Source organism: Tubulanus polymorphus, chromosome 1 (assembly GCF_964204645.1).
Source record: "Tubulanus polymorphus chromosome 1, tnTubPoly1.2, whole genome shotgun sequence".
In the NCBI taxonomy this organism is placed as follows: domain Eukaryota; kingdom Metazoa; phylum Nemertea; class Palaeonemertea; order Tubulaniformes; family Tubulanidae; genus Tubulanus; species Tubulanus polymorphus.
This window is the reverse complement of record NC_134025.1, coordinates 7,406,571-7,426,009: the sequence shown is the minus strand read 5'-3', so window position 1 is coordinate 7,426,009 and position 19,439 is coordinate 7,406,571. Positions and strand designations below refer to the sequence as shown.

Sequence of the window (19,439 nt, the reverse complement as noted above, 5' to 3'; positions counted from 1 at the left end):
TCCTTGGTACAAGTCTGAAGGTTCAGTCAAGAGCTCAACACTGGTTTTCTCAGTTTGAAGGATCGGTCATAAATCGTTTTGCCATGGCTAGTACAACTTCAATTGTGCATAATCGAAATCAGCCTTAATTGACTACTAACAAGACCTTCATTTTAAAAAACCTAACACAGATACAATTACTGTATACATTTTATTATTCTTAAACTTGAAATTAGAAGAAACAATTGGTACAATAATTGGAAATACTAACAGTTGACAAAACTAAAATATATATTGCGTCGTACAATTATTGCAACTAGATGAGCCATTTTTCAACATTATACAGAACATCGTTTAACATTTTCCCCTGATTAGACAATAAAAACAGGATATTAATCACTACATATAAAACCAAATTAGAAGTTTCAGTCGTACAAAAATATCCATCACTTTCGAGACGAACCTATTTATAAATGGTTAAATCATCAACTATTTTGCTCATCAACTCTGAAATACTGAGATTAATATCAGTCTACCAGTCAAACTGGTCGTAGTGACCTATGAATTTGGTTAATTTCGAAAATTTCTAAAGCATTTTGTTGCACCCTGTTTATCAACCGGATATGGTAACCAAAAATTCGTTAATCAGCTAATGGTACGTGGAATAAAGATTTTTTGAAGCAGTGGATTCTTGCAGCTCCTTAACCTTAAATATGTTCAGTTAAAGTTGCCATTATAGAGGTATCCTGTTAAGCACCATGTTATAATACTACTAGACTACTACTATAACTCTACTAGACCAAGTCTTATCTTTGCTGCTGTTGCAACCAACTCTCACAAATTTTTTTCACAGCCATTTGTCCTTTCTGCGCCGCTACACTAGCTATCGTTTTTACATCATCCACAGATCCCTTTTTAACAGCGTAAAGGTAAGCGTCCTTTAATTTTCCGCACAATATGAGAGCTTTAATCTGTAAATCAGAAGAAATGAACATTATCCTAAAAAAGATAAATCGTGGTAGGTACATTGTACATTCGTAAACTTTTAAAAAGGACATGTGACAACTTTTCCTAAGAACCCCAGTTTTTAGTCACATATCGTTGGTCTATGGTCACATTTCTCATAGGGATTGCAATCTTAATTGAAAATTGAATGAATTCGATTAAAAAGGTATTTTAATAGCGAATTCTTCCATTCCGTCATGTACTGTTTCCATTTACCGGATATGACGTCAGCGCCAGAAGAGCGGCGCTAGCCGTAATACACAGATACATGCCATTCAGATATGTCGGATAGTCACAGTGATCTTTCTACAGACGATGAATTGAATAATAGAATTTTACCAGAAAAATAAAGCATAACACAGTGACATACATACCTTATTAGCATCATCTTTAATTAATTTGATCAAGCTTTCGATTTCTCGTCCCTAAGAATAATGAAATAAAAAGCTTTCTGTGTTAATTCTACACTGTTAAACTTGTTACATACCTCTGATAATTCAAGTCAAGAATCTACTGTACCTCATTGCCATCATCAACCAATACACGTAAAATGGCCCATATAATTTCATCCAAATCCTGATCAACGCAAAGATCAGTTTTTTGAATTAATTTGAGGAGTGAATGCATCTTTTGTATGTTGCGATCTTTCACATAATTCCGACAAACTTGTGTAAAAAGCAGTGGAGCATTGAGCTTGTATTTCTAAAGAAAACATAAGTATCCACAGTTGATCATAAAAAATAAATGAATACTTCAAAATACAATACCGGTAGTACTTACAGTTATCACATCAACAGCAATTTTGAATGACTCAGTAATATTTTCACCAGACACCAATACCTATATGAGTACCGTATATAAGTAACTCGGATATTAGGTACATACAAATATTTTCTACCGGATATTTACTTGAAGGTTTTAAGCAAAGATGCAGATCTTTACCTCCAGCATCAAAATTGAAATATCTACTTACCTTTATAACTAAGGCACCTTTCATTTTACTATTTCCAAATAGTGTGGGTACTGGCATTGAGGACGGAGAGTTAGAGGCAGCATATGGATCATAATTTCTGACCTCATGTCGTTGAAGAAATTTAGTGATTTCTATCTGGTAATTGATTGTCTCGATGTATCTATATCATAAAGATAAATAGTTAGTCAGTAACCTGTCTGTGGTTTAGTCGGATATTTTCACACACAAACCACAAGCCCATCTGATTATAAAAGCTTACCACCAACGATTAGGAAACTTACTTATAAATAGCTCAATGCATATAATTCAAACTTACTTAGTAACTTCATCTAATGATTGTTTAAGTCGTGCAGGGGTTTCATGTCTGCAAACTATTGATGGCGATGAAGTAAAACCTGCAACTGCTTTACCACTGCTCCCTGTATTCATAGCTAGATACGCTTCCATGTGCTGTTTAGCCGTGATCAGGTGATTGGTTCTGTGCAAAAGATCTGTGTATGATTTGGCACCTTTTTCATAGAACGTATTGATGCAAGTCATCGCAGCCCTGAAGTAATCCTGTAAATAATAATGAAAATTAAAAGAAAATTATTAAGAAAACATAGAAAACTATATTTTTTGAGGATTCGCTAAATGTAAGCTTATATCATAAATGTACCTTCATGAATACTTGAAATTCATAAAGAACATTGGTAAACTTCATCTTGTAAAGATACTTGCAACTCGTATTCAAGTATGTGTGCCATTTATCCAAGCTCACATCAATCATAACCATTTGGTCCAGAAGGTTATTGAGGTGTCCAGATTTCATACATGGATTGAGTATTCCATCAATGAATATTTCCCCAGAACATTTCTGAAATATAGATTAGAGAGATTCATGATTTTTCGTAAATTATATGTTATTACACATTTAGCTGATACTTATAGTTTTAAGACAGCATAAAAACCTTTTCTAAAATGAATGAAAGTGCTTTCTGCAGATATCCATGTCTCCTTAGAAAATCAACCAGGGCTAAGTAATTGCCATATGTTTTAAGATAGTGTAAGCATTCGTCAAACTGTACATCATCTAAAATCATATCTCCAGTATACAGTCGAGGTGGCTGTGCAACAAGATCTTTAAACGATTTCAACTGAGCCATGAATGCCTTTTTACCACCAGCTTGATGACGTTGGTTTCCAATCATATCCACAATATCACACAATAGTTTACTAGGCATTTGATTAGAATGACGATCATTTGGTACCTGAAAAGGAATTCACCACAATAAAGATCAATTCACAGTTGTGAGAAGATATGAACTGCAAAACAGGGACAAATGATAAAATGTAAAATTTACTTTTAAACATCTGGCAAACTTTGCTCTTGCTGTAGGATAATCTCCCATTTTGAGACAAGCTTTTCCCCACGCTACCCATACACCTATTGGATCGATTCCATATTTCATTGAAACTTCCATAGCTAAACTCAACCTTTCGTCTTCTATGAGGCGATCTCTGAGACGCCTGGATTAGAAATATATAAATTTTTCATAATTATGTAACAGATAGAGAATAATAAGTTTTTAGCTATGAGAGAATTTACCGAACGGCATCCATCTTAGTCAATTCAAGGATGGATGGAATATCTTGGCAGTTGGCAGACACGAGTAGACTGACTAGATCAACCTTTCCCTTGAATTGTTCGCACTGATCCAAACCACTACTATCATTGCACTCCATGAACTTCAGTTTAGCATTGAAAAGCAAGTATTTCATCATGCTGTAAAACATTTAGTTATGTAGGTTTTACTGAGCTAATAGTTTAATAGGGTTGTAAATAAGCAGAAACATAAAAGATTGCACAAGGTCTACCTTATAACTAGGGTGTAATCTACTTCAGGGTTGGCCACACCAGGGGCAATTGGCTTGAGCATTTTAGACAAGTCATCACAAAGTTTTAACATATGTTGACCACATTCATTTGGATCACTATGCAGTTGTAGCAGAGAAATGCATAGTGATGTGCTAGGTGCCTAAACATATACGAGAAAAATGTAGGTGGACATTGTTTAATGAATGGCATATCATACCGGTAATACATTAAAAGAATGTAAACCTACCTGTTCATAGTAAAATTCCTCTCTCAAAGTGGTATTGAAACTTTCATCTGTATCAAGTTTCCAAGTCATATCTCCTCCAGCGAGCAGATTTAGTGAGACACTGTCAGAACTTCTACCAGATATTGACCCAAATGCAGGTGGAGTCGTCCCTACAGATCCAACGGGACTCAGTGTGTTACCTGAAATAATAAATGAGGATGCTTGTACAAGGAAACCAAACTGATTCCCCCATTTCAATGTTTGATCTACTGACTCACTTGCCTTACCAGATAATCTTTCCTTTAACTTCTGTTGTAAAATTTCTGAATCAGTCAATTCTGGCCTAAAAAACAAAGAAAAATCACTCTAACGTTGATACAATTCTGAATGATATTTTCTTTATAGATACTCTTGTTCACCTTGGTTTGAAGATCTGTTCATAGCAATCATCACAAGTGCGAGCAGATATGCCTCTAATCATTGTGGTTCTTGATGAACAAGATGCGCAAACTACACGACCACAGCGGCGACAATGATGACGTCGGTTAAACTAATAATTAAATGAATTGATAGTAAGTACATTGTAGTACCATTCTCCTTAAGAATCTGATAAATTTAGCCTTAGGAAATTAACATACCATACTGAATCTTTCCTGCTGGCAAACCATACACTCAGCAACGGAAGCATCAGGAACCCATTTACTTTTTGGTGGTGGCTCAGGCGGCATAACAAATGGAATGGGGGTTGACTGAAGGTATCGTGTTAATGGTGAATCATTTTTACTGTAACTGCTTGGGCTGACAGAAAATGCAGCCACTGCAACTGATGCTCGTCTCGGGGCTAAAAAAGTGTGCCAAATGAAAAACTGTGCCAAAATCTACACTCTTAAGATATCATGAGGTTAATTTTTACTAATCTTACCAAAGCTTTTTCTTCTAAGTTTAGATGGTGAGGTATCTGTAGCTAGGTCTAAGTTTTGAATTGAACTGGTTGTTGTACTTTCGAACATTCTCTGTTTGATATCCTCATCTAAGAATAATATAACATAAAGATGAATTATACTAACACGCATGGACATTGCGAAGCAATATTGTTTTTACTGAACAGATAAGTATTTTTCATTTCTACAAACCTGTGGCTTGAATGACTGAAAATTCTAAGGCTTTTGTGCTGTAGACTATAACTACATTGTCAAACTCTGATAGTTCACACTCGTGTATCAATCCTAAATCCGGTTTTATCAGTTGAAGTGCCTTAGCAGCCCATTCAACCTAAAATGCATGTTTAGAACAAGGTTAGAAAACGTGAGAGTAATGACAGCAAGAGTAGATACATGAGTGTAAAACCCATGGATGAATTATACTATACCCTCATATTCATCAACAACTGTTCAAAAAGTAAAGTAGGAGATGTCACCAGATGATGATAATCAGATTTATGAATATCTGGCAAAGCTTGCAGCGCCTGTAACAAAAAATATACATGTCCACATGTAACATGTACTTTCACAGATTCAGATAAACATGTCTCACCACATGTAGATGTACAAACCTTTGCACCAAGACAAAGCAGATTAAGTTCCTCAGTCCTCTTCTGGGTAAGCATTGGTTGAAGATATTTCAGAACAAATTGAGCTACAAGCAGTATGCTTCTTTCATACTTGAACCTCAGGAGTAGATTTTCACACAACCTGTTAGTCATTTCAGGATCCTTTTTCATAAGGTCTTCCAAGGATTTACAAACTGTTAGAACATCAGGTTCGTTTTCTTCTAACAAATTTAAAATGCAATTTTCCTCAATTGTCTGACAAAATTCCATTGAAATATTGTGTATTTGAGCCCACTTTCTTGCTATGGCAAATTCTTTAGATCGAGACAATACATCAATGATTTTCTCTGGTGTCTCACTGGATACAGAAACGATGCTCTGCCATGTTAACAGTTGTTCGAGTTCACCTACATTTAGACTTGACATGATTCCATCATCCGGGTCAAGACTTCTTGATTGCTGGACAGATATCTTAATTTGTCGACTCTTTGCACATACAGTTATCTACAGTTTAAAGAGAAAGATTTTAATCCTATGCTCAAAATACCAGTACCAGTATTATAGCTGAAAGAATGACTTATTCTCTTACCTTTTGATATACAATCATGCTAGATAATTTCTGATTAACAACATCTCGCAGATCATCTGCCAGACCAGGTAAAGATCTACACATATTCAATAAATCAATGCACACTCTAACAGGCCAAAACTTTAATGTTCCCAAGACTGCTCTAGTTTGAACTGCACAATCTGATATTTGCTGCAAATAGTGCCATATATCTTCTTTTCGTTTGATGTCACTTGATACCACACAACAGATGGCGAAATCTTTAATCTTCAACCAGTGCGGATTCTTCTGCATGGTTATGAGTGGTATGGAATTTATAACGCATATAATCAAGTCCCAATTCATGATTTTGATCAGACCATTAATAGTTGATTCTAGATCAGATTCAAACGTCTCACTATTATGCATACAAAACATTGATTCGCGCACAGATTTATCAATTGATGCACTCAAAAGTTTCAACACCGGATCCGAGCTTTGAAGAATTTCTCCATTTTGGGCAGCAGCGATTGGAACTATAAATGTTAGTAAATACTGGTGCAATGATGGGAAGTCATCAACGACCCTCTGATAACGATAACTTCTAACATCCACGATACTCATATCTGAACTTGTCCTCTGTCTAGAAAATATGCCTTTCCGCAATTGCTCGCTGTCTTCACTGCTTTGACTATCAAAAAATGTTTCATCCATTTGATCTTCAATGTCATCAATTTCATCAGAACAAACAAGGCTTATCAAAGTAGCAACGAGAGCTGACTTGGCTTTTAAATATTCCAAGGTAACTGCCCGCAAATTATAGACTTCTGCTGTATCTGCTATTATTTTTGTTTGTGGTTTTGAATTTTCGTCTTCATCATTATTAATGTTTGCTGGTAATGAAAAAGATCTGCGGTGAGCCTTCAATTGCACGACCGGTTCTCTGCTTTCTGATGCAAAGAAGATACAATTATCATATCTGTATGGCTCAACTTTGACCTTGAATGGTAATTCCTTTTTACCAGATTTATCTGCACAATAAAATATAAATGGATTTATATGAATTTAGTCAGATCAATGGTTATGAAAAATGCACTTCTATACCAAAACTGTTAGAAGATGCATGCTAAATATTACCTATGTTTTCACTGTATTCATGGACTTGATCAAGATCGATTAGACGTTTCAGTGGTTCATTGAATTCAGTACTAGTGTGCGCTACAACAAAGTTAATCAACCCTTCGTAATCAGCAACATACTGATCTCCTTTCTCACCCACAAAATCATAACGATACCAAACGAGCATTTGTGGTAAAATCACCTGCAAAAGAAAAGAAGTTCCATCATTGAATGAGGGTGAAATAGAGAGGATATCTATAGTATGAATAAACAAACATACCTGACCCATTTCTTCATCTATTGTCACATTACTTTCTAAATATGACCTCATTGCTGTTTCTAATTGATTTCTGACCAATTCCGGTGTCAAAACCTACAAAATATCACAGTCTGATTAATTTCAAATTTTTCTAAATTTGAATTTCTTTAATTTTTAGTACAATACCATTCTAGGATTACCTGAACAGGTGGTGATGACACACTACAACTAGTCGTCACAAAGAGCAATCTTGGTTCGGCAGGAGGAGCATATTTTGCCCATGGGTCAATCGGATCCAAACCTAGATTCAAAATGATAAGTGTAAATACTCTCTTTGATGTAAACCCCAAGAAAATAACTATCAAGCAATTATACAATGGTAAGAAGTTTTGTACTTACGATGTAATCGATCTGGAAGTATTTTATCCATGCATCCAGGAGGCAATAAACCTTCTCTGCATATCAGAAACTTCAGTTCAAACTGACTGAAAACGTAATGATGACATCAATCATCTACAGTGCATTGAAATTATGAATTCCACCTGATTTTATAAAATGTACCATGTACGGATTTACCTGATACAACCAAGCTGTCCAACGCAATATGACACATTATTCATTACCATGAGCTTATCAAGGATTCTGAATGTCTCATTCTTCTAAAGAAGAAAATCAATATCAACTAAAAATGCCATCATGATAGACTTACTCATGTATGGTCGTTGAATTCAATGGAATAAACAAAGAAACGCATGCACAACTTACTTTTAGATTTTCTTGTTCGATCTGATACAGGAATGTGTGAATATTGATGAGATTAAGGAGATTGCTGTAGAAGCATTTCTTCTGTTTATTATCTTGAAGATCTCTAAGATCGACAAATGAAAGCTCAGCAGTCGCATACAATACATCCCAAACTTCATTGCTTTGTAACAACATCTTTGCGACGGTTTTATCAAACAAACAATTGCAGTTTGCCTTCATTGCTTCAGCTAAAATTGAATTGATTGACACGAGATCTTCATAATAAAACATTCACCAAAAACTAAAAATCTATTGACATTCACTGAAAATCAATTTACCTTTCATAACTGTAATCAGTTTTGTCAATAGCTCTCTCACAACAACTTCGGGATGTCTAGCTATACCATTCCATTCATCACAGCTATTCAGTATTATCTTTCCATAACAAACGCGAGGTAGTTTTTTAGGATGTGGAACCTTACATGGAATGTCAGGACAGCAACTGTTTACAATTATTTTGGTCAAGTTGAGGTTAAGCTTCTGGGCAACCTTTTCTAACCTATGAATTGACAAAAACCACATGTGAAAACACAGATTAGACAATAGAACACTTAGCTTTCTGCTTTTGGTTATTCAAAAGGGTCAACAAAAATCTTACTTGTACGGTGAGATTTTTCTGACAAACATCAATTTGCCGAGAATAGTAGTAGGTGAATCATTGAGCATCCGGAAGTAATTGTATGGTTGAAGAATAGTTTCTGAAAGTATATGTGCTTTGTTGAAGTCAATGTACAAACTTATTTGTTTGATGGAAATCCTACCATTTAAAATTTGGCTATAAAATAAATGCAATAATTAGGAAGATATTCAGTACCTTTAGGTCTAGTTTGGCATTCAGCTTCTAAGAATGCTAGAACTTTCACATGATCATATAAACTCTGGATGAAATTCATGGATCCAGTCTCCTCATCAAATGGTGCACTATGAAATAGAACAGAAAGAAGCTAATCATGACCAAAGTAGAATACCAGTAGTTTCAAGGTTACAGGGTTGTGCAAGATTCTGATTTCTTACCTTTCAAAGTAACGCAAGATACCATTTGAATCAACATATTTTTCAAGTACCTGCATCATACGCTTGATGGCAATATGCACAATTGGACGATCAGTTGGTGATGGTTTTTGTTTCTGACCTTTTTTATTTACAGTTTCGATGAAAACCTGATCCGTTATCTTATCCACATCTTTCAATGCTTTATTGACATGTATCAAAGATCTCTCTATATCAACTAGAGCTGCAATATATGTCTGGCAATTGTCCACATTTAGAGGAACTACAACATTTGTCATCAAAAAGTTCAAATTGCATTTAGCAAGATTCTTCCATGTTTCCATATTAACAATTGAACTTTCACAGTTTCCTATTGCAATGACACTCCGCATTTCGGAAAGAAAACCTCCAGTTCCTATGATAGTGCTTTCAGTAATTCGTGGTTTTTTTACATCACTAGATATTGCGCAAGGAGCGAGATGTTTTTCTGGTAAACGTTTATATGCCAAGTCAAGTAAGCTTTCACATGCATCCCACGTTCGGCAAGCAGTAGTAGCCAAATCTAACACTATCATAGCTGGTATGTGTTCAGGATTGATATGAATCTGGAACTCAGAATTTGTGCTTTGGTTTTCTAACTTTGAAAGTGCAGAATCAGGGATTATTGGAAGTGATGAACTACTGAGTACTTCATCTGCAATACTTCCAATTAATGTTGAAGCCTCAGCAGCAGCTGCTACAGTTCTGATGGCTTGAAGATTGATTTTAGTCACAGCAGGACGAGTTTTAGTAAATACAGCTGGAGAAGTTTGTCGTCTTCGTGAGTCCATTGCTTGTAGACGTCGTACAGCTCCTTGGTACTGGACTGCAAATTCCATTTCTTTTGCCTGGGATACATCATCCATACTGAAAAACTGAAAATAAATATACATTTTTATGTAATATAAATTCATTCTGAATAGAAATACACATGGAATTTATAGTAATACATCATACAGCAATGTACCTTAATAACTTGATTTGCTTGTGCAAAGTGCCCTCTTCGAAGACACATGTTCAACAACGTTTCTTTAGATGCCAACATCTTTGAAATTACTCCCTGTCTTTTATTGGAACATTTTGAACTAGCTGGACTTTGACGTCTTTTCTTTGGTCTTCTATTCGTTGTTGATACAAAGTCTGGATTCTGAGATTCACTATCTCGTCCTGACATTGAACTTCCTCGAACTGAAATGGATCAGAATTTTATAAGCCTATACAGAACAAGGCAATATACAAACCATAGATATACATGAACTCACCTTTTTCTCCACATGATTTTTCATTTTCAGCCTTCCTTAATTTGCGTCTGCTTGTGGTATTGGTGTCATATTCATAAGATTCATTCCATAAATCTGGAATTGAAATGATACTATTTGACACATACTAAGTATATCAATGTTTATGTATAACTATGAATATGAATGTATGTACCATGGTCATCATCACTGAAGCTTTGATTTCTACGACTTGCCAAGAAATCAGAATGAACTTTTTCTGGCTGAGCGACAACTGGGTCATCACCAATGATTAGTTGAAATCTCCACAACGCCTCACTTACATACTGAGTAAACTGACTTGTCCTTGACTGTAGTTCTTCCTCTGAAATTGCACATTTCATGTGCTTGCTCAGCTCCTTTTCAACATCAGATTTCATCACAGTTTTACGAGTTTCACAACTGTCAGTCTGTAACAAGCCAAACTTCGCCCCACCTGCTTCGATTGCGCAATCTTTTAAAGCTGCTAAAACGTCACGAACAACATAATCATTAGCGACAAACCCTAATTTACTAAGGCAACTTGTTGTTGTGCTTGCAGTACTCAGTTCTCCGGATTGTGAGACCTTTGCTTCTGATCCTGATATATCTTTTAAACCTCGTTTCGTTATGCTATAAAATCCAAAAGAGCTTATCTTTCGTGTTGGTTCAGCGGCAATCAGCATTTCTTCTGCATTTTCCATACTTTGTGGAGCCTCCTGGTTTGCCTCTATAAATGGTTCATCATAACGAATACTACTACAATCAGATCCTAGACTGGTAATGAGCTCCTGGTTTATCTCAGGTAGACTATTTCTCTGTTTCAGTGTGCTGAGCCTATCTATTATATCTTCAATCTCATTTTGCTGAATTGGACCTTCAGACATGTCTTGTGTTCCTGTTACACTGATGTCTGCAGACTGCAGTGATAGCTCTAAACTAGGAGCCTTACTCGGTACATCATCATGATCAAACAAATCGTTTTCGCTATCTGAATGTGGCATGAAAGCAATTTCTTGAATGTCTTCATGAGTAACAAAAAGTAATGAAAATATATTTTCAAGAATTTCCACTCTATAAGTGATTGGGTATATTTTTGATAGGTATTGTTTGCCAGAATTTATTTTCTCAATCACCATTCGTTGGTAAATGGATTGGCAATCGTCTGCCTCGTTGGAATTTCCATCGTTTTGCTCAAGATCAGATTTGCGCTGTTGTAAATTCATGTTTGCACTGTCCACACAGAAATATACAGCATCCATGAAACATTTCATAGCACAGTAACTATAAAAGATAGATATATCTCGTTCCTGTTCCAGACAAAGAGGTTGTTTCATCAGTGGTTCTGTCGTGATCTCTTCAAAGCGTACAGATTTTGGCTGAGGAAGCTTACTCTGACAAACTAAAATTCAAAGAATTATTGCTTACATACTAACATGAATCATAGGAAGATGTGAACAATTAAGTTACCTTCAACAGCGATAGAGCTTTTTCCATCACTTACCAACAGCACATTCATTTGACAGAGGTCTTTTTTGTAGGATATCCAATACCTCTGAAGGTTCAAGTGATGAAAGTTGTGTAGCGTGATGTAACACATAAAGGAGTGAATGTGTTTCAAGACCTTGAAACATTTCTGTTGCCCTATCATGTCGAGTTGTCGGTGCACCAGATGCAACTAACAAAGGCCTAAAATTATTTCCAGTATCAGAAAAGATTAGTTTCAGTGAAAGATATTTTAACAGGTTTGTTTGAGCTTCAGGTACATTTCCACACAAAATATAGAGGTACCGATACATACCGAGCTTTTTCCAAACACCACTGCACTAAATCTACTTGGTATATAAGCTTTTTACAGGCTTGGCCTAGTAATTTACTTCCATCTGAATTCTGAAAAGAAAGCACTAGTTTAACACCAATTCCCACCCATTTACCATTAAAAAAAAAAAATCTGTAAGAAAAGACTCCTACCATACCTCACTGTCCCAAAGCACTTGCAACAAATTTTTTGCATGAGTACAGCTGAAACAGTAATTCCATCCTAGCAAAAGCACCATCGGCTTTAACACAACAATCTCCTGTTGTTTGAAAAGTCCCTTTAATTGTTCATATTCTCCAGCTTTGATCAGAGAAAATGCAGCATTCTATTGAAAGTTGAATCAAAGGTTAATAAATAAATCATTTCTAAGTATACTTCATGAAAGAGATCTCTATGCAATACTTACTAAAACAACTTCCAGGAAATTCTCATTATGTCTAAAGCAATGAATGAATATATTCTTCCACATTTCTGCCTTATCATGCCACATAAGAAGACGACAAATGCTCTTCTCACTATCTGACAGTAATGCACCACTGTCAAAGCCCAATTCAGACACTAATGCCCCAGTCGATATTGACGATAAATTTTGTTCGTATTCTAACTTCACATACAATTCGATAAGATACTGATTTTGTCTTCCAGAAAGCGCTGAATAAACTGCTGGTATCGATAATCGGGATTTTTCAGATTTCATTAAGTTGAGCAAAGATTTGAAAATCTGCTCTACTCCATCACATTCATAGCCAGGATCAAATAATGTCAGAACTTCGTACAATTTTTTGCATAGGAATTCATTCTCTTTGTCAGCAGCTAAGTTAGTGATAATCCTCTGTAAACAGTTGATGAAGGAACAAACATATAGTTGATTATCTTTGTCCGTCAGTGATGTAACAATTAAATTACCAATTTCTGGGTACTCATAGAGTTTGTCCCCAAGATAATTTTTTGTACAGTCCTGCAATTCCAAATTTGTCGATTTGACACAGCCATCTTCAAGGGATGCTTTATGATAAAGGTACAGGTCCTAAAATAAAGCAAACATGTTTAAACTTTTTAGTAAACTTAGATTAAACCATAATTCGTCTTATCAAAACCTACCTCAACGATATCAGCGCCTACCCCATTACAGACATCAATAAGTAAAATATTAAACTCAATCATTTCCTTCCACTTTTGTTGCCATTCATCCTAGAAAACAAGAATATACCTGGTAATCCTAATCAGGTTGTGTATAGGACCCAACTCTTATTACTACAATTTCTTCAAGTTTCCTCGAACTTACTTCATATTGCAATGTGCGCCCTAGAGTTACTTGTAAGCATAACCATGCTAAATGATAAGGAGTTTGAATACTGGCAGTTTTCAGGCTGAAAAAAATTTTCATATTTTAAACCACCAACTAATTGTGATATTTCTACCTATTTAGAAATAGCAATCGATTTAATTTCGGATTCACCATGTCGAATTGAATTTACCTTGCACCCACAGGATTTTGTATAAGATCTTTCAGTAAGTCATGTATATTCAAATCCAATTTTGCATGATGCAGCTGGTGAATGCAGGTTGCTGCAATTTCCCACTGACCCAAATACAAATTATTACAAAAATGTTTAAATAAATTCAGTGCGTTCATCTCTTCCTGGTTACTGAAGAACTTTTTTCCATGTAACTCCATACTTTCACTTCGTTGTTGAGTTTACTGATTTTACTCGCGTAGAAAGAAAATGTCATAAATTACTGAATTAAGTATGTAATAGGGCCATATTCCATACATTCTTTTATTTTTTCAGTGTTTCATGGGCGCAGCCATTTTGAATTATCACATGATCGTCAAAATATCAGATTCATTGGGCTAACCAATGAAAGTCGTCCTTACTGATTGGATTGCAGACGCCGTTAGCCAATCAAATCTTACGATACAAAGGTGCGGCGGCTACTTTGAATTTGTTGTCAAACACGAAACACAACGCGTTTGGTACACTTCAAGCAATAAATCCTCGGCTGCTGCTGAAAAGGAACATTTCGATGAATGAAAGTTACGTTGCATTTGTTTAATTCAAAAGGTACACCTGTCTAAAAGTCATTTGAATGAATGCCATAATGTCGTAATCATCATCCATCACAGTCACAAAAAATTCCAATCAAATTCAAATTTAATTTCGAAGCCAATACGAAAGTATAAAGTGGATATTTTGCCATTGTGATTATCCGGCAATCTAAACGCTCTTTCACCAATACGAATGATTTCAAAAACAGTCTTTTCTTTGTGGTTGGTAGGGTATAAACAGTAAGATGTTACTAGGCCAGGGACAGGGGGTTCACGGTTAGGCAGGAAGGGTTTTTTCATGTTATGTTAATTGTTATTTATTTCTCTTGGCCCAGGCCTGGTGCATAGGCCTATATAAGTTTTAACCCCAAAAGTTATAAAAAGTTTTCTTTGTTTCTTATTTAGATGCCGTCAACGTTAGATGATTATGAAGTTCTGTATTCAATTGGATCTGGGTCTTATGGAACGTGTAAAAAAATCAAAAGAAAAAAGGATGGAAAGGTAGGAAGATGGTTAAAAATGTAACCGTTATCAAAAAAGGCCTAATTTTGTATGAAATACATTTCTGACAAATGTTCCTTCTCTCAAAGGTCTTAGTGTGGAAGCAGTTGGACTATGGCTGTATGTCCGAGGCAGAAAAACAGCTGTTGGTTTCTGAGGTGAATTTGCTTCGTGAGCTGAAGCATCAAAACATTGTGCGCTACTACGATCGCATTATCGATCGCGTACGCACGTCTTTGTATATAATCATGGAATATTGTCAAGGAGGGGATCTTTCCAGCCTGATTCAGAGAGCAAAAAAAGAGAAGTATGTGTTCCGTGGTTTATGTACAGCAATTGATATGTAGGCAGTGTAAAAGCAACCCCTGAAATTCATGTTCTGTTTTAATAGGCAAAGATTGGAGGCGGCATTTGTGTGGAAGATTTTTGCTCAGGTTGTGTCGGCGTTAAAGATCTGTCATCGTCGTACTGGCGGTCAAGCTGTTCTACACAGAGATCTGAAACCGGCAAATGTATTCCTCGACGCGAATAAAAATGTAAAATTAGGCGATTTTGGCCTCGCTCGAGTTTTACACCATGAGACAAGTTTCGCCAAAACGTTTGTCGGAACTCCCTATTACATGTCTCCAGTAAGGAATATCGTCTTTGATATGACTGATGTTGAATTAAGAATGCATCTACTAATCAGCACTTATTTGTTTGTTTTAGGAACAAATGAATTATTCACAGTACAATGAAAAATCAGATATTTGGTCACTGGGGTGTCTGATCTACGAGCTTTGCGCGCTTCACCCACCATTTACCGCCAATAATCAGAAAGATTTAGCTATCAAAATTCGAGCAGGGAAATTTGCTCGAATTCCTGCCATTTACCCAGATGAACTTCAAGAAGTTATTGTGAGAATGCTTCAAGTTGAAGTGAGTATTTAATAAACCGATGGATATCAGTGAATGCATTAGTAAATGTGAGGTATCTTACTTTATTTGAAATTCTTTCCCTGGCAGGAAGACCGTCGTCCGTCCATTGAGATTCTAGCAAAACATCCTCAAGTTCTGCTCCTCTCTTCACCGGAAAAACCACACAGTAAATTGTCTGGGTCGGGTGACAGCGTCGATGAAAAGTCAACTAAGTTGAAAGAGTGGGAGGATCGGTTGGCTCGAAAAGAAGAGGATATAAAACGCAAGGAAAGACAACTGCTTACGAAAGAACAGGATATCGAATGTAAGTGCTTGATATTCACAATACAAATTTTGAATTACAATTTTAACGAAATATCAATTATACAATGTATTGTCAATTCATTTCCAGCTCGACTGAAACAATTGGAATTGAGAGAAAAGACATTCGAAGAAAAAGTTAAGAAGTAAGTTGTCTATGGGTGGTCCAAAGTGATACACAGTCTAATCATTACTGTATCAGATATCAGAGTTTTGAAAGCCCCTGAATAGCTGAATAGGAAAAAAAATATAAGAGGATTTTGACTCAAATGCACTTTAATGGCTCATTACTGGTACATTGAGTCGAAATGTCAAAATCGTCTATTAGTTTTACAACTTGGTATTGTTGTTATTTTTTTCAATTGAATCACATGGTCACTTTTGTCTGGAAAGCAATTAACAGTTGAAACTGATTTTTAAATTTTAGACGTGAACAACGTATATTGTCTAAGGATGTCACTTCTAAATACACTCAACCAAAACGATCGCCTACGATACAACCAACTTCAACAGGTACTGGAAAAACTGCCACCGGTAAACATGTTTACAGTGGTTCGCCGAATTTTCGTACGCCTTTGATGCAGAGAAAAATATCGAACCCGAAGGAATATCAACCGCCAGCAGGGGCTGCAAGAGATAAAAAATTTGCAGCCGTGACTCCACTTCCTCGAACACCACTCGGCAATATAAACATCAATAATTGATACTCTTCATTCTCCGTCCTAATTGCTCATCAGTTACTGTGATGAATATAAGTGTAATATATCACTGATCATTCCTCCAGTGCATATAATATGCATTTTGCGCTAAACTGTAAAGTTTCTTTAGCTATTATTTTCATTTTATATTGGACTGCACGAATGATTACGACTTGATACCGCCAAAATTTTACTTATATTTTTCCTCTGAGTGAGTGGTGTGCACTCTATGTTGCTAAGTACACAGCCCAGCAGGTTGTGTTTGTGATCCCCGATTAGATACCTCTACGCTTGACAGATGAAACCCTCAAAGAAGAACTGTAAGAGGATTTTGATCTTTCAACTCAAATTCTGAGCCATTTTCAAAAATTTCATTTTTGAAAATGGGTCATCGCATTTGAGTTGGCCTCTTTAACTCTCAATTATTCTTCAATTGTGGGTTTTATTCTTCAACTAAATTGGACAGTCAGTTGTCTATGAACTATGAATCAACCTGATTGTGATGTTTCAATGAACTCCGTCTACCTCAAACTACGAAGTTTAAATTTTTACATATTTTTGCCTGCAAATCAGAACCATGTAATCATGGTGGTATTACCTAAATATTTGAACTTATATTTATACTTTTTGTCTTTTCATAAATAAAGCATTTACTAAAATAAATGGCATATTGTTTAATTTTTAAATTCAAAGCACAATGCTGTTCATCAATGACAGGTTGATTTTATATGGGGTTTGAACCCAATAGCATAACCCTTCAGAGCCAAAGCCATGATCCTAACGCAAAAGTCATAAATAAATGCGTGCCATCAGTGATTTCGTGAAAAGGTGTCGGAAGTCATTGTGAGACTTGCAGAGCATTCGAGTAGACTGAATTGTAATCACTTTCTCATGTAATTTGTGTCTTTTATTTCTCAGGTTCCCCATTCTATGAAATATTACCACCGTCTTGTATGACAAAAGCTCGTAAAGATGAAATGTCGCCGAAAAAGAAAGTGCACTTTGACGAGAACGGAAAATTGTGCCGGCAGGCATACTCGAACTATAAACACTCAGAATTGAAAGCCCGTTTACAGAGAGCTAAATCACGAGCTTTAGAATTGAGGAGTGTAGAAAAAGAAGCGACAACGAAAAGTCATCAGATACTTGGTATGAGGTGAAAAATAGCGCCAATTATTAAGTATTGATGTGTGAATTCCTTGCTCCCTCCAGAAAATTCCAGGATGAACTAAATGGACTTGCTTCCTTAAAACTGGTTAGTTCCTACAGATGCAACAAGATTCTCGAGGTGACCAAACTTGAATTCCCTGATTTATGTTTTTACATTATTTATTGTAAGAAATATCATTTTGTGTTGAATATGAGCTCCTTAACAAGCTACCGACATCAAAACTAACCAAGAGTTGAGAAATATTTAATAACTACACATTTAAAGTTTAGTTTTCAAAACGTTTTACATTGTATTTTTTTCATGAATATTTAAACAATAAAACTAATCATAACACACAGCTTCATCGGAAATTACTTTACGCTACGGACCAGCATTCTACTATTCTAGTTCACCAAGCTTTCTCTCCAGGTGGTAGGACTTTTCCGCCGTATAACTGACTTTTATTTCGAAACAGACTCATGCTTTCATCGCTTCTCTTTTCGTGCAAATGTCCAAAATAAGCGAACACAAATGGGATCAACATCGGCAGATATTTCTGCTTCCAGTTTGTGAGCATCGCACTACGAACCATTTTGACCTATGAGAAGAGGATTTGTATAAAACAGGATTAAGAAAAGGATTATCTTGGCTATAAAAAGCCCTCTTGCTTTATTTTTTTAGGGAAAATAAATGCAGAGGGAATGACAGAAGAACCAGAGATATATGACTCCTAATAATAATAATAACAGCTTTATACGATCGCTTACTGTCTTTAAGTTTTAAACGCTTGGTTCAGCAATATTTTCTTGCGATTTCAAAGCTTTGAACCTCTGCGTTCGAGTGTAGTCAGCGTAGATTGCCCAAACAACAAACGTTGGGAAGAGGATTGACGCAAATCCTAATTTTCGTCTGAATAATCGCCAATAGTGTTTCACAGCTCCTACCTGTGATTCCATCCTGCAAATAAATACATTACATATTGCAAACGAATTCATTCATTAAATAGTATTAGTTCCATAATTAGGCTAGCTCAAACCTTGTGATAGATCAGTGACAAATGAGTAATCGTGAATTTACACTAACAAATTATACAACTGTATTTAAAAACATTATTATACAACTGAACCGAACACCGACGGTTTTCCCCGAGACTATTTTGATCTCAACAAAGTTAATGTTTCGAAGCAAATATGGCCAAATTTAGACTTCCATATAGAAAACTCAGCGCAAACTACAAAATTATACAATCATGTTTTTAGTATAAAGGGCTGAATGTTACTTACAAACAAGAAGATAAACAATTTTTGAGACTTTTAATTTATTTGATTTGCGGAAACTGAGTCTCCGCGAAACTATGCAAGACGACCTTCTACTCTGTGACCTTCATTCAGCGCATAAT

General features: G+C 35.8%; 2 protein-coding genes and 1 long non-coding RNA gene across 3 annotated transcripts; 1 reads left to right on the top strand and 2 right to left on the bottom strand.

The window, feature by feature from the left end:
* Positions 1-209: 209 nt before the first annotated feature.
* LOC141898517 (uncharacterized) lies at positions 210-14,223 on the bottom strand. The gene is given in 40 exon segments (XM_074784489.1): positions 210-950; positions 1,359-1,409; positions 1,504-1,686; positions 1,765-1,824; positions 1,958-2,117; positions 2,274-2,515; positions 2,616-2,813; positions 2,908-3,207; positions 3,301-3,466; positions 3,546-3,722; positions 3,815-3,975; positions 4,063-4,241; positions 4,329-4,384; positions 4,461-4,591; positions 4,680-4,882; positions 4,964-5,071; positions 5,175-5,313; positions 5,411-5,506; positions 5,594-6,094; positions 6,180-7,168; positions 7,275-7,458; positions 7,537-7,629; positions 7,716-7,816; positions 7,915-8,000; positions 8,092-8,157; positions 8,225-8,507; positions 8,598-8,818; positions 8,918-9,017; positions 9,134-9,240; positions 9,334-10,223; positions 10,316-10,536; positions 10,611-10,703; positions 10,783-11,998; positions 12,113-12,293; positions 12,406-12,480; positions 12,570-12,748; positions 12,830-13,450; positions 13,525-13,614; positions 13,709-13,793; positions 13,902-14,223. Coding segments are annotated over 40 exon segments (9,357 nt in total). The 5' UTR covers positions 14,102-14,223; the 3' UTR covers positions 210-785.
* Positions 14,223-18,308, top strand: LOC141915511 (serine/threonine-protein kinase Nek2-like). Its single transcript, XM_074807081.1, has 9 exons — positions 14,223-14,489; positions 14,879-14,974; positions 15,064-15,281; positions 15,366-15,603; positions 15,683-15,892; positions 15,980-16,196; positions 16,284-16,338; positions 16,620-16,705; positions 17,809-18,308. Exons 2-9 carry the CDS (start codon positions 14,879-14,881, stop codon positions 18,048-18,050), a joined length of 1,362 nt encoding a protein of 453 aa, XP_074663182.1. The 5' UTR covers positions 14,223-14,489; the 3' UTR covers positions 18,051-18,308.
* LOC141915512 (uncharacterized) lies at positions 18,280-19,423 on the bottom strand. Its single transcript, XR_012620966.1, has 3 exons — positions 19,324-19,423; positions 18,808-18,997; positions 18,280-18,638 (listed from the first exon to the last, which is right to left on the bottom strand). It is a non-coding gene; the product is annotated as an uncharacterized LOC141915512 (long non-coding RNA).
* Positions 19,424-19,439: the final 16 nt, after the last annotated feature.